The 15634-nt window shown below is 49.0% G+C and overlaps 2 protein-coding genes across 2 annotated transcripts in view; one reads left to right on the top strand and one right to left on the bottom strand.

Annotated features, from left to right (window-relative positions):
- Positions 1-1010, top strand: part of LOC104292075 (zinc finger protein 239-like) — a 1978-nt gene extending 968 nt beyond the window's left edge. Inside the window, exon 2 of the mRNA XM_009891396.1 lies at positions 6-1010. Within this exon, the coding sequence (XP_009889698.1) occupies positions 6-1010 (1005 nt within the window). The remainder of the gene's footprint in view (positions 1-5) is intronic.
- Positions 1011-7461: 6451 nt separating this feature from the next.
- On the bottom strand, positions 7462-8264 carry S100B (S100 calcium binding protein B). Its single transcript, XM_009891389.1, has 2 exons — positions 8134-8264; positions 7462-7609 (listed from the first exon to the last, which is right to left on the bottom strand). The coding sequence occupies exons 1-2, from the start codon at positions 8262-8264 to the stop codon at positions 7462-7464; spliced, it is 279 nt and encodes a 92-aa protein (XP_009889691.1).
- Positions 8265-15634: the final 7370 nt, after the last annotated feature.

The raw sequence follows: 15634 nt of genomic DNA, 5'->3' as shown, positions 1-15634 counted from the left end.
CCGAGACGGAGCGGCCCCACGGGTGCGAGCAGTGCGGGAAGGCCTTCGTGCAGGCCGGCGCCCTGGCCAAGCACCGCCGGATCCACACCGGGGAGAAGCCCTACCGCTGCCCCATCTGCACCAAGGCCTTTGCCCTCTCCTCTGGGCTGGTGCTCCACAAGCGCACCCACACCGGGGAGCGACCCCATGCCTGCCCACTCTGCGGCAAGGCCTTCATCTCTTCCTCACACCTTGCCCTCCACCTCCGCTCCCACACAGGTGAGCGGAAGTATCAGTGCTCCATCTGCGGGAAGCTCTTCCTCCAGTCCTCCCACCTGGTGCGCCACAAGGCCATCCACACTGGTGAGAGGCCTTTCAAGTGCGAGGACTGTGGCAAGCTCTTTGGGCGTGCCTCGCACCTCACAACCCACCACCGCGTGCACACGGGTGAGAGGCCTTTCAAGTGCCTGCAGTGCGAGAAGGCCTTCACGCAGAAGGCTGGGCTGATCCTCCATGTCCGCCTGCACACTGGGGAACGGCCCTACAAGTGTGACAAGTGTGGGAAGAACTTCCGCTCCTCTGCCCACCTCATGTCGCACCAGGTTCTCGAGTCAGGTGAGAGGAAGTTCAAGTGCTCTACCTGCGGGAAGGCCTTCAAGCAGGCGGCGTCCCTCAAGCAGCACCTGAGGACCCACGAAGTACATGAGCCTCACTGCTGTTCGGTCTGCAGCCGAGCCTTTTCCAGGTCTTCTTACCTCCAGCTTCACATGAGAACACACAGTGGGGAGCGGCCGTACCTCTGTTTGGTTTGCAATCAGACATACGCCAAAATTTCTACCTTTGAAAAACATTGTAAAAAGCACCAGCAGGATGAAGAGAGACCTGATGCTCAACCCAGGTCTGTGACCACCAGAGCAGAAGCACTGGCTGAAAAGAAAAAGCGGGAGCAGAAACAGCAGCACCAAGGTGACAGCCGCAAGCAACCTCACCAGGCTGACCCAAAGCAGCAGCAGCAGGCAGAAAGGCTGTAAGAGTCACTGGCCCTCTGCGACATGGCTCATGGGAGGTAGAGTGTCTGGTTTAATTTTTATCAAAAGATAAAGCTGTACCAGCGTTACTCCAGAGCATGTTTCCAAATAGAATTCTTTCTCTGATGCAAGGTTCAATGCAAACATTTCTCTGGGGCGCATCAGATACATAAAAGTCTGCTAAGGCTCCCTGCAGACGGTGTGATGTGCAGAACACTCCATGGTTACAGGGGGATTCCACCTTGTTCACAGGCCCTGGTGGGTTTGTTTGATGTCAGCAGCATTTTCTAACACAGACTTCCAAGGGTTCCTGACCAAAGCACCTGCTTTTACCCAGACTGAAAGAGCGATGCTTCTTTGTATGCGGAAATAAATTGAGTTGTAGTCTCTTAAATGAAGGCAATTTTTTTCTTTGAAGAGGCAAGAGAGGTGATGCACCTACAGAAAACAGGTTTGTGTCAACAGTGGGTTTAGGAAACAAGCGGGAATTTATCCTGCAAAACAGTTCGTTTTTAAAAGCACTGTACATAATGAGATGATAGCATCTTTGAGTCTTTTCTGGTTTTGTCACTGTTAATTACAACAAGGCGTACTTGGCATCCAGATAATGCTGTGTATGAAGTGCATCTAAGCACAGCAGGTTTTATTGGCAAAGCAACTTAAGTCATCTTTCTCAAAACTAATGAGGGCAGGTGTCAAAAATCTGTAATTCATCTTAAATTGACATATGAAATCCCAGCTTGTAGTAAAGGTACAAGAATGATTTTTTTTTATTTTTTTTTTACCTGATCTTTTGGAAAGGTAAAATGTAGTAACAAGGGAATTCTAAGCCTCATCTCCTGAATTAACAAATTGCTGTAGCTGGCCAGTCACCACGCTGAGGGAATGAGGCAAGATGCCACAAAAGGGTTGCTGTTGAAGCAGAATGTTTCAGATATATCCTAGGGTGTGAGATCAGACTCCAGTGAGTACTAAATAACTTTGTAGACATTAATAAAACTGCCTTTATTGCAGCAGTGTTCTTTGTCAGCCAGCACTTTGTAGTGACTTTTTATGTCAGCTTTATGTCATTCTAGCAACAGTACTACGAGGCTACTTTACACCTTTATTTATCACTTATTGTTACGCAGGAATTTATTATAGCAGAAAAAAAGGAAGCAGTGAGTTCATTTTAAGTGCATATTCTTAATTTTCTGTACCAAGTCCTGATGCTATTTCCCTGCCATTGTGTGAAAACACATATTACGCACTTTAAGGATCTTTTTGGATAGGCTTCTGGTTTTGGTTTCTGTAGCATATTCACAACTCTATTTTAAGGCCAAAAAAGGAATTTGCCGAAAGCTTGCACATTTAAAGTATTGCAGTGTATCAGGCCAGAAATCACATTAATAGATGATAGAGCTGGATTACATCTAAGAACTAATTTACAGCTAACAAAACTACATTAAATAATTGTCTAACTTTTTGCACTTCAAGATTTACTTGATGCTGGGTATACTAAGATATAACCCTTACTGCTGAACGGATGTTTATATTCAGGTGGTTAATATACTTTAAATATTTACATGGTCAGACATGTCAAATTAGATGTTTGTAAGCCAGAGTTTCTTGTCATGGCAGATTCTAATGTAAATTTTTGCTACAGTCTTTAGATTTTGTTTTGTGACCAATCATGTTGTTTAGGAGGAAATAGACACATTCGATTTTATTTCCAGTTTGGTTATGCCAGTGCCACATAAGCAGAGTTCTATCTTTTTTTGTATTTCAATTCATGTTATTAAAATAATATACACCACTATCTTTTCCTCCAGTCATTTTTTTTAATCCTGTTCTCACCTAAATATAAAAGTTTACTTATGAAAGTGAAAAACATTTGCTAATTTTCTAGCATTCCTTAAAACTTTTAGCTTGCAAAGGTAACTGCAAAATAATGATTTACTTTGGGTATTTTTCTTTGCCAGACATGGACAACGGTGCCATGATGGTTGTGTCTGTACTTGTAATGTGGCATGCCTACATGTACAATCAAAATTTCAGTTGCAAGAAAATATAAAAGTGGCCTTTTAAAGATCAGTTTTATGTCGCTCCTTAGTAGTTTTGGAGGTGTTTTATTTCATTTTGTTTAAAAAGCTTCCAGTTTTGCTCTTGTAGTTTCCTGCCTTCACCCTGGAAGTCAGCACTGTTCGGGATGCAGGATGAACTTAGACTTTGTACAGTAAAATTCAGTGTCTGAAATTTCCAGTGTATTTCAGAACGGAAAAACTGAAAATATGCTCTAATGCCCTGACTGTTGCAGTACAGGAATTAAGGCCAGGCAAATCCTTTAGATTTAATATCTGGTAGGGGGAACAAATTCAATCCATGGATCACTCACAGAAATGCTGCTGCTTTCTTTTGAAATATATGTTTCAGTGTAATGTACAGAGGGAGCAGGAACGTGCTTCCATGTCACTAGACTGCCAGGATGGAGGAGCACCTCTGAGTGCCATCACAGCTTGCAACACAGAGTTTTGAATGCATGGGAGATGTGGCCTAGCAGCACAGTGCTTTGTTTACACAATTACTTTACTCTGTCCAACAAGGTCACAATGTTCCTTCTCTAGGGTCTGTAAAAGTCCGCATTTGATTTGTGGAAAAAGCGTATTTTGTTTTTCTTTTTGAAGATAAATTGTTTTTCTTGCTGTCAGCCGATGAACTCTGCTATTGAATGACTCAGCGTGAATGCACTTCCATCTGCAGTTAACAAGATGAAGAATATTTTTTTTACACGTGCTAACAGCAATAATCAGCACTCCCAGTAAGATTAGATCCTATGTGGAAGAATGTTTTTGTCGGGGTCTGTAAGTGCTCTTCCAGTGCTGGTAATTTTGTGTCTGATCCAGAGAGAGGGTTCCCTTTCACAGGTGTATTTCACCTAAAATTATCTGTGGAGAGAGTAAAAGCCCAAATTCTAATCTCCCAGAGCAAAAAGTAATGGCAGCATTTTAAATTTTGAAAATGTATTTCAACACTCTGCCACTTTTCTAGTTTGCAAAGTTAATTTGAGTCTGTTGAGACATTTAATTTGAGACATTTTTCTCAAGCTCCTCCTGTTGGTGTACTTTCTTTTTTTTGTTTCACTTTTAGTATTGTTGATAAGTAGATCTTGTCTTGACAGGGCATTTAATATATGAAGCCATCCATTGGTGATCTTCTGTTGGTGCTCTTCCTGGTGGGAAATTTGCTTGCATCCTCTTCTAGAGAGAGTCAAAAGCATAACTGACAAATATGTCCAAGCATCAGGTAGGCACTGCTAGTGTAATGCTGCCATTTCATTCTCAGGGAGCCTTCAAGGGCCCTGAGGGTCCCACGGTGCAGACCCCAGAGCTCCATGTTACCAAATCAGCCTTTCTGCAGTTCATCACAGTCTCCACTAATGACAAAAATGTGGATTTTCTGAGCTCTCCTGGGATTGATGCAATGTCGGATCAATCTAACCAATGCCAATGAGGTACTGTAAGAGCACACACATCTCAAGTAACCAGCAGGCTGATTCTGTTGACTGGGACGGGGGCATAACTAAAAATTATTTAATAATGTCATTAGCTTACGACCTTCCCTTCCTGAAAAGTGAACTATCCCCACCAAAGCCTGAAAACCAGTCTTGATAGGACTGGCACTTTTAAGTATCTAGCCTGTCGTTGCTGGGAGGTGAGTGAGTTGCTTAAGCATTTTGAGCCTCCTTCAGAGCCAGCTGTGAAGTCTACCTTGTAAAGCTCTGACACCTGCTCCTTGGTCACCCCCAAGGCTTGAGTGATTTTCTTTTTTTCCACAGAAAGCCTTGCCAGGCTTCTGAGGCCCTCACAGCACTACTCAAACCCCTTGTTGGCACAGCAGGATCCTTTTTCTAGGCTGCACCCAGGAGTCTGTGGGGACTCAGGGTGTTAGCAGAGGGTAGCTAGCTGTGGCTGTGTCTGTGCGTTCGAGGGGGCAGTGTGCAGGAGGGATCAGCAGTGCTGAGGTGTCAGCAGAGGCACCTAATGCTATGTCCTTGGGCGAGTGTTGCCCAAACTGCTTTGCCTGCCTCCCCCATCACACCAGTGTGCAGCTATCCCCACAATCTGCGGTCTCAGCTGAGGCACTGCCTGTGTAGAGAGCAGCAGGACACAATGGGAGCCGAGCTGCAGTGCAGACTGGCTGGTGCTGAGGCCTGTGACCATGCAGTCTGTGTTTCAGGAATTTCACTTCAGGAAAGCTCTGCTTTCCTTGCTGACTGGGGAGGAGCATCCAGGGCTCAGTAGCCTGAGGACTGCGTACTGCACCACTGGCAGTCAGGGTGCTCACCTCAAAGGAAGACACGCTCTCTTACTCCCTGACAAGAGGCACCAGCTCTGCTATGCCTTCTCCTGTGCCAGGTGATGCCTCTGTGAATTCCCAGAAGTGGTGTTGCTATGTCAGGACCAGCTTTACTGCCAGAAACGTGCACAGTCATACTGCGTCACTCCCTGCTCCTGCTGTCGTTGCTCGCCAAGGGACAGGACAGCCTGCTCTGTGGCTCACTGGCTCTGCCAGCATTCAAGCCACATGTTAACACCTACAGCTCTTTGCTGCTGTGATGCTGTGCAGAGCTGCTGAAAAGGCTCAGTCTTGGGGAAGAATTCCTCATCCATGTGAGCACTGCTGGTGCGGTGAGGCACAAAGCAGGTGGAACTTGGAGACCTGCCAGACAGCCTCACCAACAGGCCCTTGTGCTGAAGCATCAGACTGAACTCAGGTTCAGGCCCGAGAGAGGGTCATGAGAGTCCCATCTACCCTGACTAACCTTGGGAACGCTGGGACAGACTGTGTCCCCATTCATTGTCCTCACATGCTGCATCAAGTGCCATACAGGTGCTGGAAACAGCTGAACTGAGAACTGATGAGGATGTTAAAAATGTGGTGACAGTAACTTGGATGCTAAACAAGTTCTCAACAAATGAGCGCTACCCTAGGATGACGAAAGTGCTTTTTTTAATTCTAGAGGGAGTACAAGATGTTGTCTTTCTTGTATGCATGTCTCTACCTGAGTGTCCCCTTTCACAGCTTTGGGGAGGCAGATAAGAATACCAAGATGGCTCCTGTCTGAAGACATGTCATTTTGCACATGAAATCATTATGAAACGTGGAATGAGGTAAAAACAACAACATCTGCAGCCATCTTTGTCATGAATTTGTTGCTATAGATGTTGCTAGCCATGAATGCCTAACTCACAGGTATTGCTGAGCTGAACAGCAAGTGCAGACTGAAAAAGGCGGGAGCATAGGCTTTGGGAAGGGTTTTAGTTTTGGCTTTGTAAGGCTCACCAGTGGAAGTCCCTGGATGACCCTGGCAGCATCTAGAACAGCAGCAGTCCCAGGGAGGTGCATTGTGCTCCTTTGGACTCGCTGGTACATCTGCCAATTTGGACAACCAGGTGGAGTGTGGTGTGGCGACAGCCTTGAGCTGTTTGGCCAGCCACAGTGATGCCAGGGAGGAGATGAAGGCCCAACAAGAAACCCCAGGGTGTGAGCGGTAGCAGTGCTTCAGTCTGCGTCCTCCAGCCTTCCCCTCTGACAGTGAACGGCAGCCAGGGAGCTGCACGCAGCCTGGGACAAAAAGATACATTTTTCACCTGAGACTAATTGCTGCCCAGAGACTGAAACAACATTTTATTGTCACTGTTTCCACACACTCCAGAGGCTGTGCCTGGTTTATGTTAAAGCACTGTGGTCACACTGGGCAGATTTCCGCCGTCCCTTCTCACTGAGCCTGGAGACCTTGCCAAGGCACATCCCAGGCCCAGAAGCTGTCCCCAGCCCACGAGCCCGATATGCTTTCAATTCCAGTTCTGCAGGCCACTAAAAGCAGAAGGATTCATCAACAAGAGAAAAGCCTGGGCTGTTAGATGGTTATTGCTTTGCCTTTCAAGCCAAGGGTGTCTCAGTTTACCAAGAAATGCATGGGCTGTGCAAAGCCCCTGTGACAGGACAAGGGCTGTGCAGCCTGAGTTACTACCATGCATAGGGCGGTCAGAGCACACAGGAATCAATGGAAGCTTTTCCATTCAGAGCAGTGGGCTCAGAATCACACTTCTGTAACCAGCCCCTCTGCATCATCTCCTACTTCAGCCTTTGAATTTCCCTTTTCTCTTTGCAAGCAAGCTTGGATAGCAGCATCCACCTGCCTCTAGCCCCATGCATATCCCTTGCATACAGCAGCAGGGAAGGAGCTTGAGACAAGGCATTCACACACCGCATCCAACCAGGTGAGCACTGGCCAACAGGCTTTCCTGAGCTGTGCAGATGTTTCTTGTTCACAAAGCCGCAGAACTTAATAAGCTGCTTAAGTCTACCTCCAAGGACCCCCTGATTGCACCCAGTCTTTTTTCCCAGAGGAGTGATGCTGCTCTGCATCTCTCCAGCATGAGCAGGATGTGCTCACCTGCTTCCCACCAGCTCACTTATGCTCAAAGAACTCCTTGCAAGCAGCAGTGACCATCGCAATGAAGGCTACAAACTCCTGGAAGTCACACTCTGCATCCCCATCGCTGTCCAGAGCCTCCATGACTTTGTCCACAGTCTCCTGGTCTTTGATCTCCTGAAGGGATAGAAACAGGCAGCCAAAGCAGAAGAGGATCAGAACACGGCCCAGACAGTAACATGTCCCTGCTTCTCGGGTGCTCTTATAGCTGAATCTCTATTCAGGCACATCCCAAATAGCTTGTTGCTCTTTCCTGACTGTGCTGGGGCACTGTTGTGTGCCTTGCAGCAGCATCTGCACAACAACGGCCCGCCTGAAGTAGGAGTCACAGCCATAGCTGTTCCGCTGGGAAGGGGCAACCTGAGCCTCCTGGGGCAAGGCTGTCCCCCCTTCCCAGGGAAGGAAATTTCTCTAGTATCCAATGCAAATACCAACCTCCCACCCAGGCTGTTGCCCTTGTCCTGCCACCTGCTGCTCCTGCAGAGCTGGAGCAGCGTTTAATGCACTGCTGTGTAAAAAAAAAAACCAAACACTTCCCCTGTGCTTGCTTCCAGTGGGAGATGGAGTTAGCGGAGCCCAGCAGCTGCTTGACATGGTTTCCTGAACCTAGCTGGGCATGCTGCGCAGAGGGTGATACTTAAGCAGAGGAAATGAGTCACCTTGTTGTTAAGGAGCTCCTTCAGTTCTGATTTTTTCAGTTTGTGCTTGTCTCCCTTCTTCCCTGAGTACTGGTGGAAGGCATCAATGATGGTGATCATGGCCTTCTCCAGCTCAGACATGGTCACAGCATGGCCCTGAGGTCTGAGAGAGTGATGGGTGTGTTAGCCTGGGCAAGCTCCAGCGATGCCTTTTGCTTTGCAAGTGCGGCCACCCCAGGGCTCCCCCGACATGTCAACAATGCTGGAGCCCACACTCAAAACATGCTGCTGAAAAGCACCGCTAGCAGCTCTCACTTCAGGGAGGAAGATCCCAAGAGACCTTGGGCCTTCCACTGGGAGCTCTCGAGGTGAGGAGAACCACAATGCAAGGAGTGCCCAGTAAAGAACTGGTGCATGCCAGGAACCAACACATCCCTTGGGAGTGATGTGGGTTTGGCACCTTGAGTCTCTGTGTGGGCAGAGTGTAGGAGAGAAAACAAGGAGAAGCTGCAAAGCCCTGGTGGCTTCCAGCAAGGTGCTCCTGCCTTTTCCATGTGTGCCAACCTGGCCTGCAGGCGGCATGTTGTCACTTCACCTCTTCTTTGGTTCCTGCTGCTTAACCCATTGCTTTGTTCTCTGTGCTTGGGAGGGGCAGGCACGGGTTTCGTTTCTGCACATGGAGCTTCAGAAAGGTTTTGCTGTACCCTCTTGTCACAGGCACTCTCACCTCTGCCTTTCTTGACTGCAGGACTGTCTCCAACTGAGTAGTCAGGGGAACAAAGGCAGGAACCGGTTTTGATGAGTGCCAGTAGGACAAAATAAGCACATCTCCTCTAACCTCCATCCTCCTGTGCTAGATCTGGGAATGGGAATTCCCTCTTGGGAATGTTAATAATTGGGATTGCAGTGTTTCCTGCAGATTTCATAAACGGACAAACCAAAGAGACTCTGATCAAAAAGGGAGAGATGCAAAACCACCTTCCCAAAAGCTGTTGAATACACTGATGCTGTGGGGAAGGGGGAAAGCCTTATTGTCTGGCTTCATACCCCATGGATAAATGTCTCCTGTCCTGTGGCCTGGCTGCCGTTTCACCACCACAAGGGCCAATGCCGAAGGCACTGAATCTCATCCCACGGCCTGACTCTCAAGCTGATGCCCTCCCCCGTGCAGCACTTGGTGTCCAAACGGCGAGACTGTTTCCCATCAGGTAGGAAATATTCCTGGAGCACTTCATGCATGTTTCCTAACAGCTCTTTGCATGCTTTTGACCTGCCTGCACCAGGCTGAGCTAGCTGCCAGCAGCACTGCCTGCTTCCAGTCTGCAAGGCTGAGGAGTGTTTCAGCTCCCCACTGGCCTCTGCTATAGTGGCAGAGCTCAGAGCTGCAATGGTACCCCCACACCACCCCTGCCATGGCAGCAGCCTGCCTCCATCAGCCAAGCACCTGCCCCAGTATCCCCTGGCCCCTCTCACTTCCCTGCTGGCAGTGGGGCTGTGGCACAGCAATGCAATGTGTCTGGGTGCGGGCGCCCCAGGAACTCACTGGCTTCTTATGCCCTGAGGCACAGAGCTGCGGGCCCTACCTCAGCACCCACGGTACCAATGGCAGCTGGGGCGGGGGTATCCAGAGCTGGGCACTTTGCCCACGCTGTGCAGCAATGCACACAGGGACATATTGACTCGCTGCTAGCTCAGGGCCGGAGATGTGGGAGCCGTTGCAGAGAAAGCTGCCGTTGTGAGAAAAAAATAGCTGGGCAGTGTCCTGGTTTGAGTGACACAGGACTAATTTCTATTCTAATACTTGGGAAAACTGCACTTTTAGAAGACTCCAGTGTCTGAATTTGTGAAAATATTTACTTTACAGCCAGCTATGGTGTGTGGGTCTCAAGGTCTCAGTGTTTTCGAACTCACCAGGTGTGGGGATGAGGAGCAAGACCCGGGCACTTGACCCAAGCTGGCCAACAGGATTTCATACCATCAAGGTCACATTCACTATAAATTAGAAAGTTTGCTGCAAAGTTCTCTCTCTCCCTTGATGGCTGCCATCCTGAGAACTTTGTGCCCTGGTGCCGAACTCCTGAGGCCTTCCCCTCCCCCTGAAGCTGTAGCACTTACAGTGTCCGACATTTGCTGTCCACTGCTGGGAGTGCACAGCTTCCTACTGATATAATTGGCTGAGTATAATCTTTGCATATTCTGTATTGGTGTCAGGATCAATATCAGTTCTTTAGTGCTGTTAATTATCTTAGATGTTAATTATCTAATCTTATTCTATTAAATCTGTTTATACTTCAGCTCCCAGGTTTCCTTGTTTTTCCCAATTCCCCTTCCTGGGTGGGGAGGGGTCATCGGGTGATAGAATGATTGTCTAAGCGACAACAAATTGTTATGGGTCTCTCAAACTGTAACAGCAGTCAGAAGGAGAACCAGCCTGGCCGCATTGCTTGTGCTGCCACTCTTGTCCACAGTAAAGGCAATGAATTGTGAGCCGCGGCTAGGTAGGCATAGTCAGAGCTGGGCTGGGAGCCCCAACACCTGCCCCAAGGCACCCCACAGCCAGGGCCAGGCGCGTGGGAATAATGGAGCCCCCCTTTCCCTGTGGGCCCTGACCCAGGGCTGCAGCATCCTCTGGGGCAGAGGTTTTTCTTTGCATGTGACAAGAATGTCCATCATGGAAGCTTGTGCCTGCGGTCTCCTGTCCCTTCACTGTCCACTTCTGAAATGGGTCTGGCTGCATCTTCTCTGCCACCCTGTCAGTTTGGGGGACAGTGGGACCCTTTGCGGGAGAGTTGCAATTGTATCAAGCTGCAAGTGATTGAAGGACAGAGCTGGCAGCAGCTCCTCCCTGATGCGTACTGGTGAGACAGTGCCAGGTTCTGAGGCATGCCTCACCATAGCCTCATAAAAAGCTGCATCACGTGGCTTTGGGTTGTAAAGGTGCTCTCACAAGGCTGTCACCTGCCCAGTTACAACACCACCACCCTTTTCTCCGGGGGGCAACAGGAACCTCCTGCCTGTGTGTACCTATTGTCCATGTCACAGCTGCTTGGGTGGCAATTCTCAGAAGTCCTCTGCCAGCCCCAGCAGATACCGCGGGCATTAAATGCACTTTTATTTAAACCCAAGAGCTGTAAGTTTCCCTTTCCACCACAGACTCCCTTGCAGGCTGGTGCAGAGACCCGATGGAAGTGATGCTTTGCAGGGACCAGCAGGCAGCCCAGCACGAAAGGAGGATCTGGAGGGGAGCAGGTGACAAGCAGCAAGAGCAGGAAACAGCATCTCTCTCCCAGACTGCTCCTGGTGGCGCAGTATAAGTGGGTGGTTGATAAACACAGAAAATATGCTGAAGAAAGCAGGTTTTTGCTGTGCTTCATTGCCTAGCCACGCCATTTCCCAAGAATTAGATGGGATGATGCAAAGGTGAAGCTATCTGCTATTACTGGTGTGGCATGTTTCCATTTACACCTTAGTCACTGCAGCACAGGATCAATACTTGCTTTATGTCTTTAGGCTTTGTTGAATTTCAGACTCAGTGCAACTAAGAACAGGTCACTGCTGTTACCAGGAAGACAGGTTAGCAATACCCATGACAGAGTCCACAGGTGTCATTTTATTACCATGGTCAGCTCCTGTGGAGAAATGTGTGGCGTATAAGAGCCTTATACGTATACTTGTGGAGAAGGATGAAGGACTGGACCTCTTAAAAAATGTACCTTTGAAGAGGCAGGACTGGGTTGCTGGGCAAACACAATCCCTGGCAGTGCCTGTGTTCCCCAAAGCTACCATGAATGCAGTCACTGAGACAACACCTACCATGTTACAACATGGTTGCACCTACAGTTTTTCACATGGTAGCGTGAAAGAAACCCACCCACAATGATAATTTCCTTACATCAGGTCTTGAAAGCTTTTGTAACAGCTTCAAACATTCGTTTGGGGAAAAATAGTTTCCCCAGTGTTAAGCTTTAGTATATTGACTCTAAATATAGACACTGAAATTCTCATCTTTATGGCATTGCAAACTGCAGCAGTTATCTGTGCTCTCATTGGACTGGCAGGTATAGGAGGCACACTTTTAGGCAGTGGTATTTCTACTGTGGAGATACAGTTTGTCAACAGTCTTGCAATATTCTTTTTTTTTTTCAATTTTTCAATATTCAATATTTGTATTCACTTAAGAGCTGGCTATACATGGAACTCTGTCAGCAGGAAGGAAACAGTATTTTTCTTCATCGATAGCAGTTTGATCTGGTAGATCTCTTAGCTCAGTCATTAGCCAAGAAATGCATCAAAGCACACCATTTCTAGTCAGAGACAAGGTCCTAGCTTGACTTCGCTAAACCATTTTCTGATGTCATTCTTGAAAGTGGACTTTTCTTGAAATGGAACAGAAAAATTAGCATTTGGCAGCTCAAAACCTGAACAGTCTTGAAATTACCTTTCCTGCTTATTCTTACTGTCCATGTCACCCCAAATCATTCTAACTTCTATATTTTACAGGGAATGATCTGGCATGATCTGCTGCACTGGCTGATAGGGTGGGAAGGAACAGCAGGATCAGGTGTGAACACCAGAAACCTTGTCCCTTTCCTGCCTCTGCTAATAAGCAGCTCCAGGCTACTTTCCCAGTCCTTTCCCAGGTTCATACCCTAGCAAACACTGCTCTCCTAGCCTGGGTCATCCCTGACCCGCCCTGTGAAAGTCCAAGAGGTCTGGGTATAGGTGTGGGGCTGAGAGCTGGCTGTGCTTTTAGTGCTGGCCAAAGAGCTGCTTCCATTATTTTAAAATCCATGGTCCTGATCTTTGAGCAAGAGGCTGTAACCTTGGGGCTCCTTTCCTCAGGGTCACAGTTTCCTTGCCAGAGTTTTGGGCTGATGTGTTTAAAGAAACAGAGGGTTTTACAGAGCCCAAGGCCAAGCTTCAACCCTCTGCCTGTCTCCTTCTCCCCAGTAAAACACAATGTGGCCTCTTCATAGCAGGCTCAGGGAGAAAAGCCAGTCTATTTCTTTGTTTCTCTGGTGTGTGTGGCACCAGGCTCTGCCAGACCACGAGACAAAGGCCAGCAATCATTGAACTGGAAGAAAAAAGTAATGAAAGCAGAGGAATTTGTGTGTGAGGGGGAAGAAGTGGCTTCTGCCTCTGCAGGGCTGTGCTCACAGACACAGCACACAGAGCAGCATTGCAGAAAGCAGGCTCCCCAGCTCTGGGCCATGGTTACTGTGTCCATTTCTGAACCCACAAACACGGCAGCCACATGGTCCTCATGGGAAGCCTCAAATGATGCCTAGAAGCAGAAACGCCGGGACACATCTGGGAATTGGGCTGGTGCTTGCTGAAATTGTTGGAGGGAGATGATGGGCCCGATTTAGTGCCCTGCACATAGGTCCAGGGGGCCTGAGGTATTGTGTCTGCCCCAGAAGGGACCCGATAGGCCCTGCACCATCTCTGCCAGCCCTGTGCAAATGTCAGTTCTGAGGACTAGGAGAGATTGGGCAGGCTCCATGAGATGAGTAATGGGTCTTTTTTGCTCCCACAGAACAGACTCACAAGGTTTAGACGATGTCTCCCTCTCGGGAACCAAAGGTAAAGGTAGCTTTACATCCACCTTTATGTCATAAATCCTGGGCTCTGGGCTCTCACTAACTGCCATTTCCCCCACTGTCCTCCCAGCATAACCATGCACTAGAGTTGCAGAGGAACAGATCTGGACCTTGCTGCTGGCCACCAGGTGCCATCATCTTGGCAGTTTTTGTGACCCCTTAAAGCACTGAATAGTGCTGCTGCCACTGCAACAAATTCTCTGGAGTTGAAAACACTGGGATGCTTTTACCTTGTCTGAAAAATGGCCTTGAGCTTAGGTCAGTTCCTGGCTGAATTCAGCTGAAACAACAAGAGACTATTCTTAAGTTCATTAAAAAGATGTATGAATATGTTCTCCGTCAAACCTGCACTGAGAGAAGGCATCAATCTCAAGTGTCTCTCCAGCCCCCGGTACAGACAGCAGCCCCAATGAGAGACAGTTGCAGGCTTGCTGGTGGAGCAGGGTGCTGAAGGCTCACACCCTCTACTGCATGGAGCCAGGTTACCTTAAGAGGGACAGAGGAAACCATAGGGGATTTTAAGGTACTTTGAAAACACCTGTGTTTCTGCTTAAAATATTTCTGCTCAAACAGACCTATTTCAGGTCTCTCAAAGCAGAGGTGGCCATATTTAAATGGTGTTCTGTAAAATCCCTTTGATCAGATCCTCTTTAATACAAACTAAATGATATCTGATTTAAAGTACCTTTGCAGGTTTGTTGAGCAAAAGCGGCTCTCCGAGGCAGCTCTCCTGCATGGCAGGGCTCAGGGGAGCCAGGGAGCACTGGTGCGCTGGGAGAGTGGGCACCCGTGGGTCAGGGTGCACCTTGCCCATGGCTGGCGCTGCACCAAGACATAGTGTCCCCAGCCCCTCGTCCACAAGGACGTGGACTGGGCGCCCAGACTCAGCTGGAGTTGGTTTATTATTTCCATTAACGATGGAAACCACATGCCTGGGCTTTGAGGATGCACAGAGGTAGGGACAGTCACTCTTGGGGTTGGCATTGTCACCTAGAGGGACATTGCAGCTGTTGGGGTCTGCAGGGGGTCAGCAATCCTGGGGAAGTGAGCATGGTCTCTGTGCTCAAGACCGACATGTCGGGCAGAGGAGCTGAGTCCTGGCTGCTGGCGGGGCAATGACATCCCCATGACAGCAGGTGCTGCAAGGAGGAGGACATGTGCCGGGACAGATGCGCTGGCATGTCCCGGCAGAGCCAGGGGCAGCAACACCATGGCATGCCCTGGGGCTGGGCGTCAGAGCTGGTTGTGCAGCTGGGGCCACTGGGACCAAGGGTGTTGCCTGTGGAGCTGAGCCTGGGCTTATGGCCCACAGCCACCCTTGTGAAGGTGGGTCCTCAGGAGGAACCACCAATGCTAGGCAGTGAAATACCATCAGCGTCCACTCCATTGGGTGCATGTCCATCTTTAACAACCACCCACTTGTCCGGTACCACCACGAGCTGCTGTTCTTGCTGCTTGTCACCTGCTCCCCTCCAGATCCTCCTTTCGTGCTGGGCTGCCTGCTGGTCCCTGCAAAGCATCACTTCCATCGGGTCTCTGCACCAGCCTGCAAGGGAGTCTGTGGTGGAAAGGGAAACTTACAGCTCTTGGGTTTAAATAAAAGTGCATTTAATGCCCGTGGTGTCTGCTGGGGCTGGCAGAGGACTTCTGAGAATTGCCACCCATGCAGCTGTGACATGGACAGCAGGTACACGCAGGCAGGAGGTTCCTGCTGCCCCCCGGAGAAAAGGGTGGTGGTGTTGTAACTGGGCAGGTGACAGCCTTGTGAGAGCACCTTTACAACCCAAAGCCACTTGACGCAGCTTTTTGTGAGGGCAAGGGACGCCCCAGAACCTGGCACTGTCCCTCCAGCAGGCGTCAGGGGGGAGAAGGCCGAGGTGGTGGCCAAGGAAAGGCAGCCGGGCCGCCTCG

This window comes from Charadrius vociferus, unplaced genomic scaffold, assembly GCF_000708025.1.
Source record: "Charadrius vociferus isolate BGI_N301 unplaced genomic scaffold, ASM70802v2 scaffold69, whole genome shotgun sequence".
NCBI classification, from domain to species: Eukaryota; Metazoa; Chordata; class Aves; order Charadriiformes; family Charadriidae; genus Charadrius; species Charadrius vociferus.
This window is presented reverse-complemented; position numbering and strand designations above follow the sequence as displayed.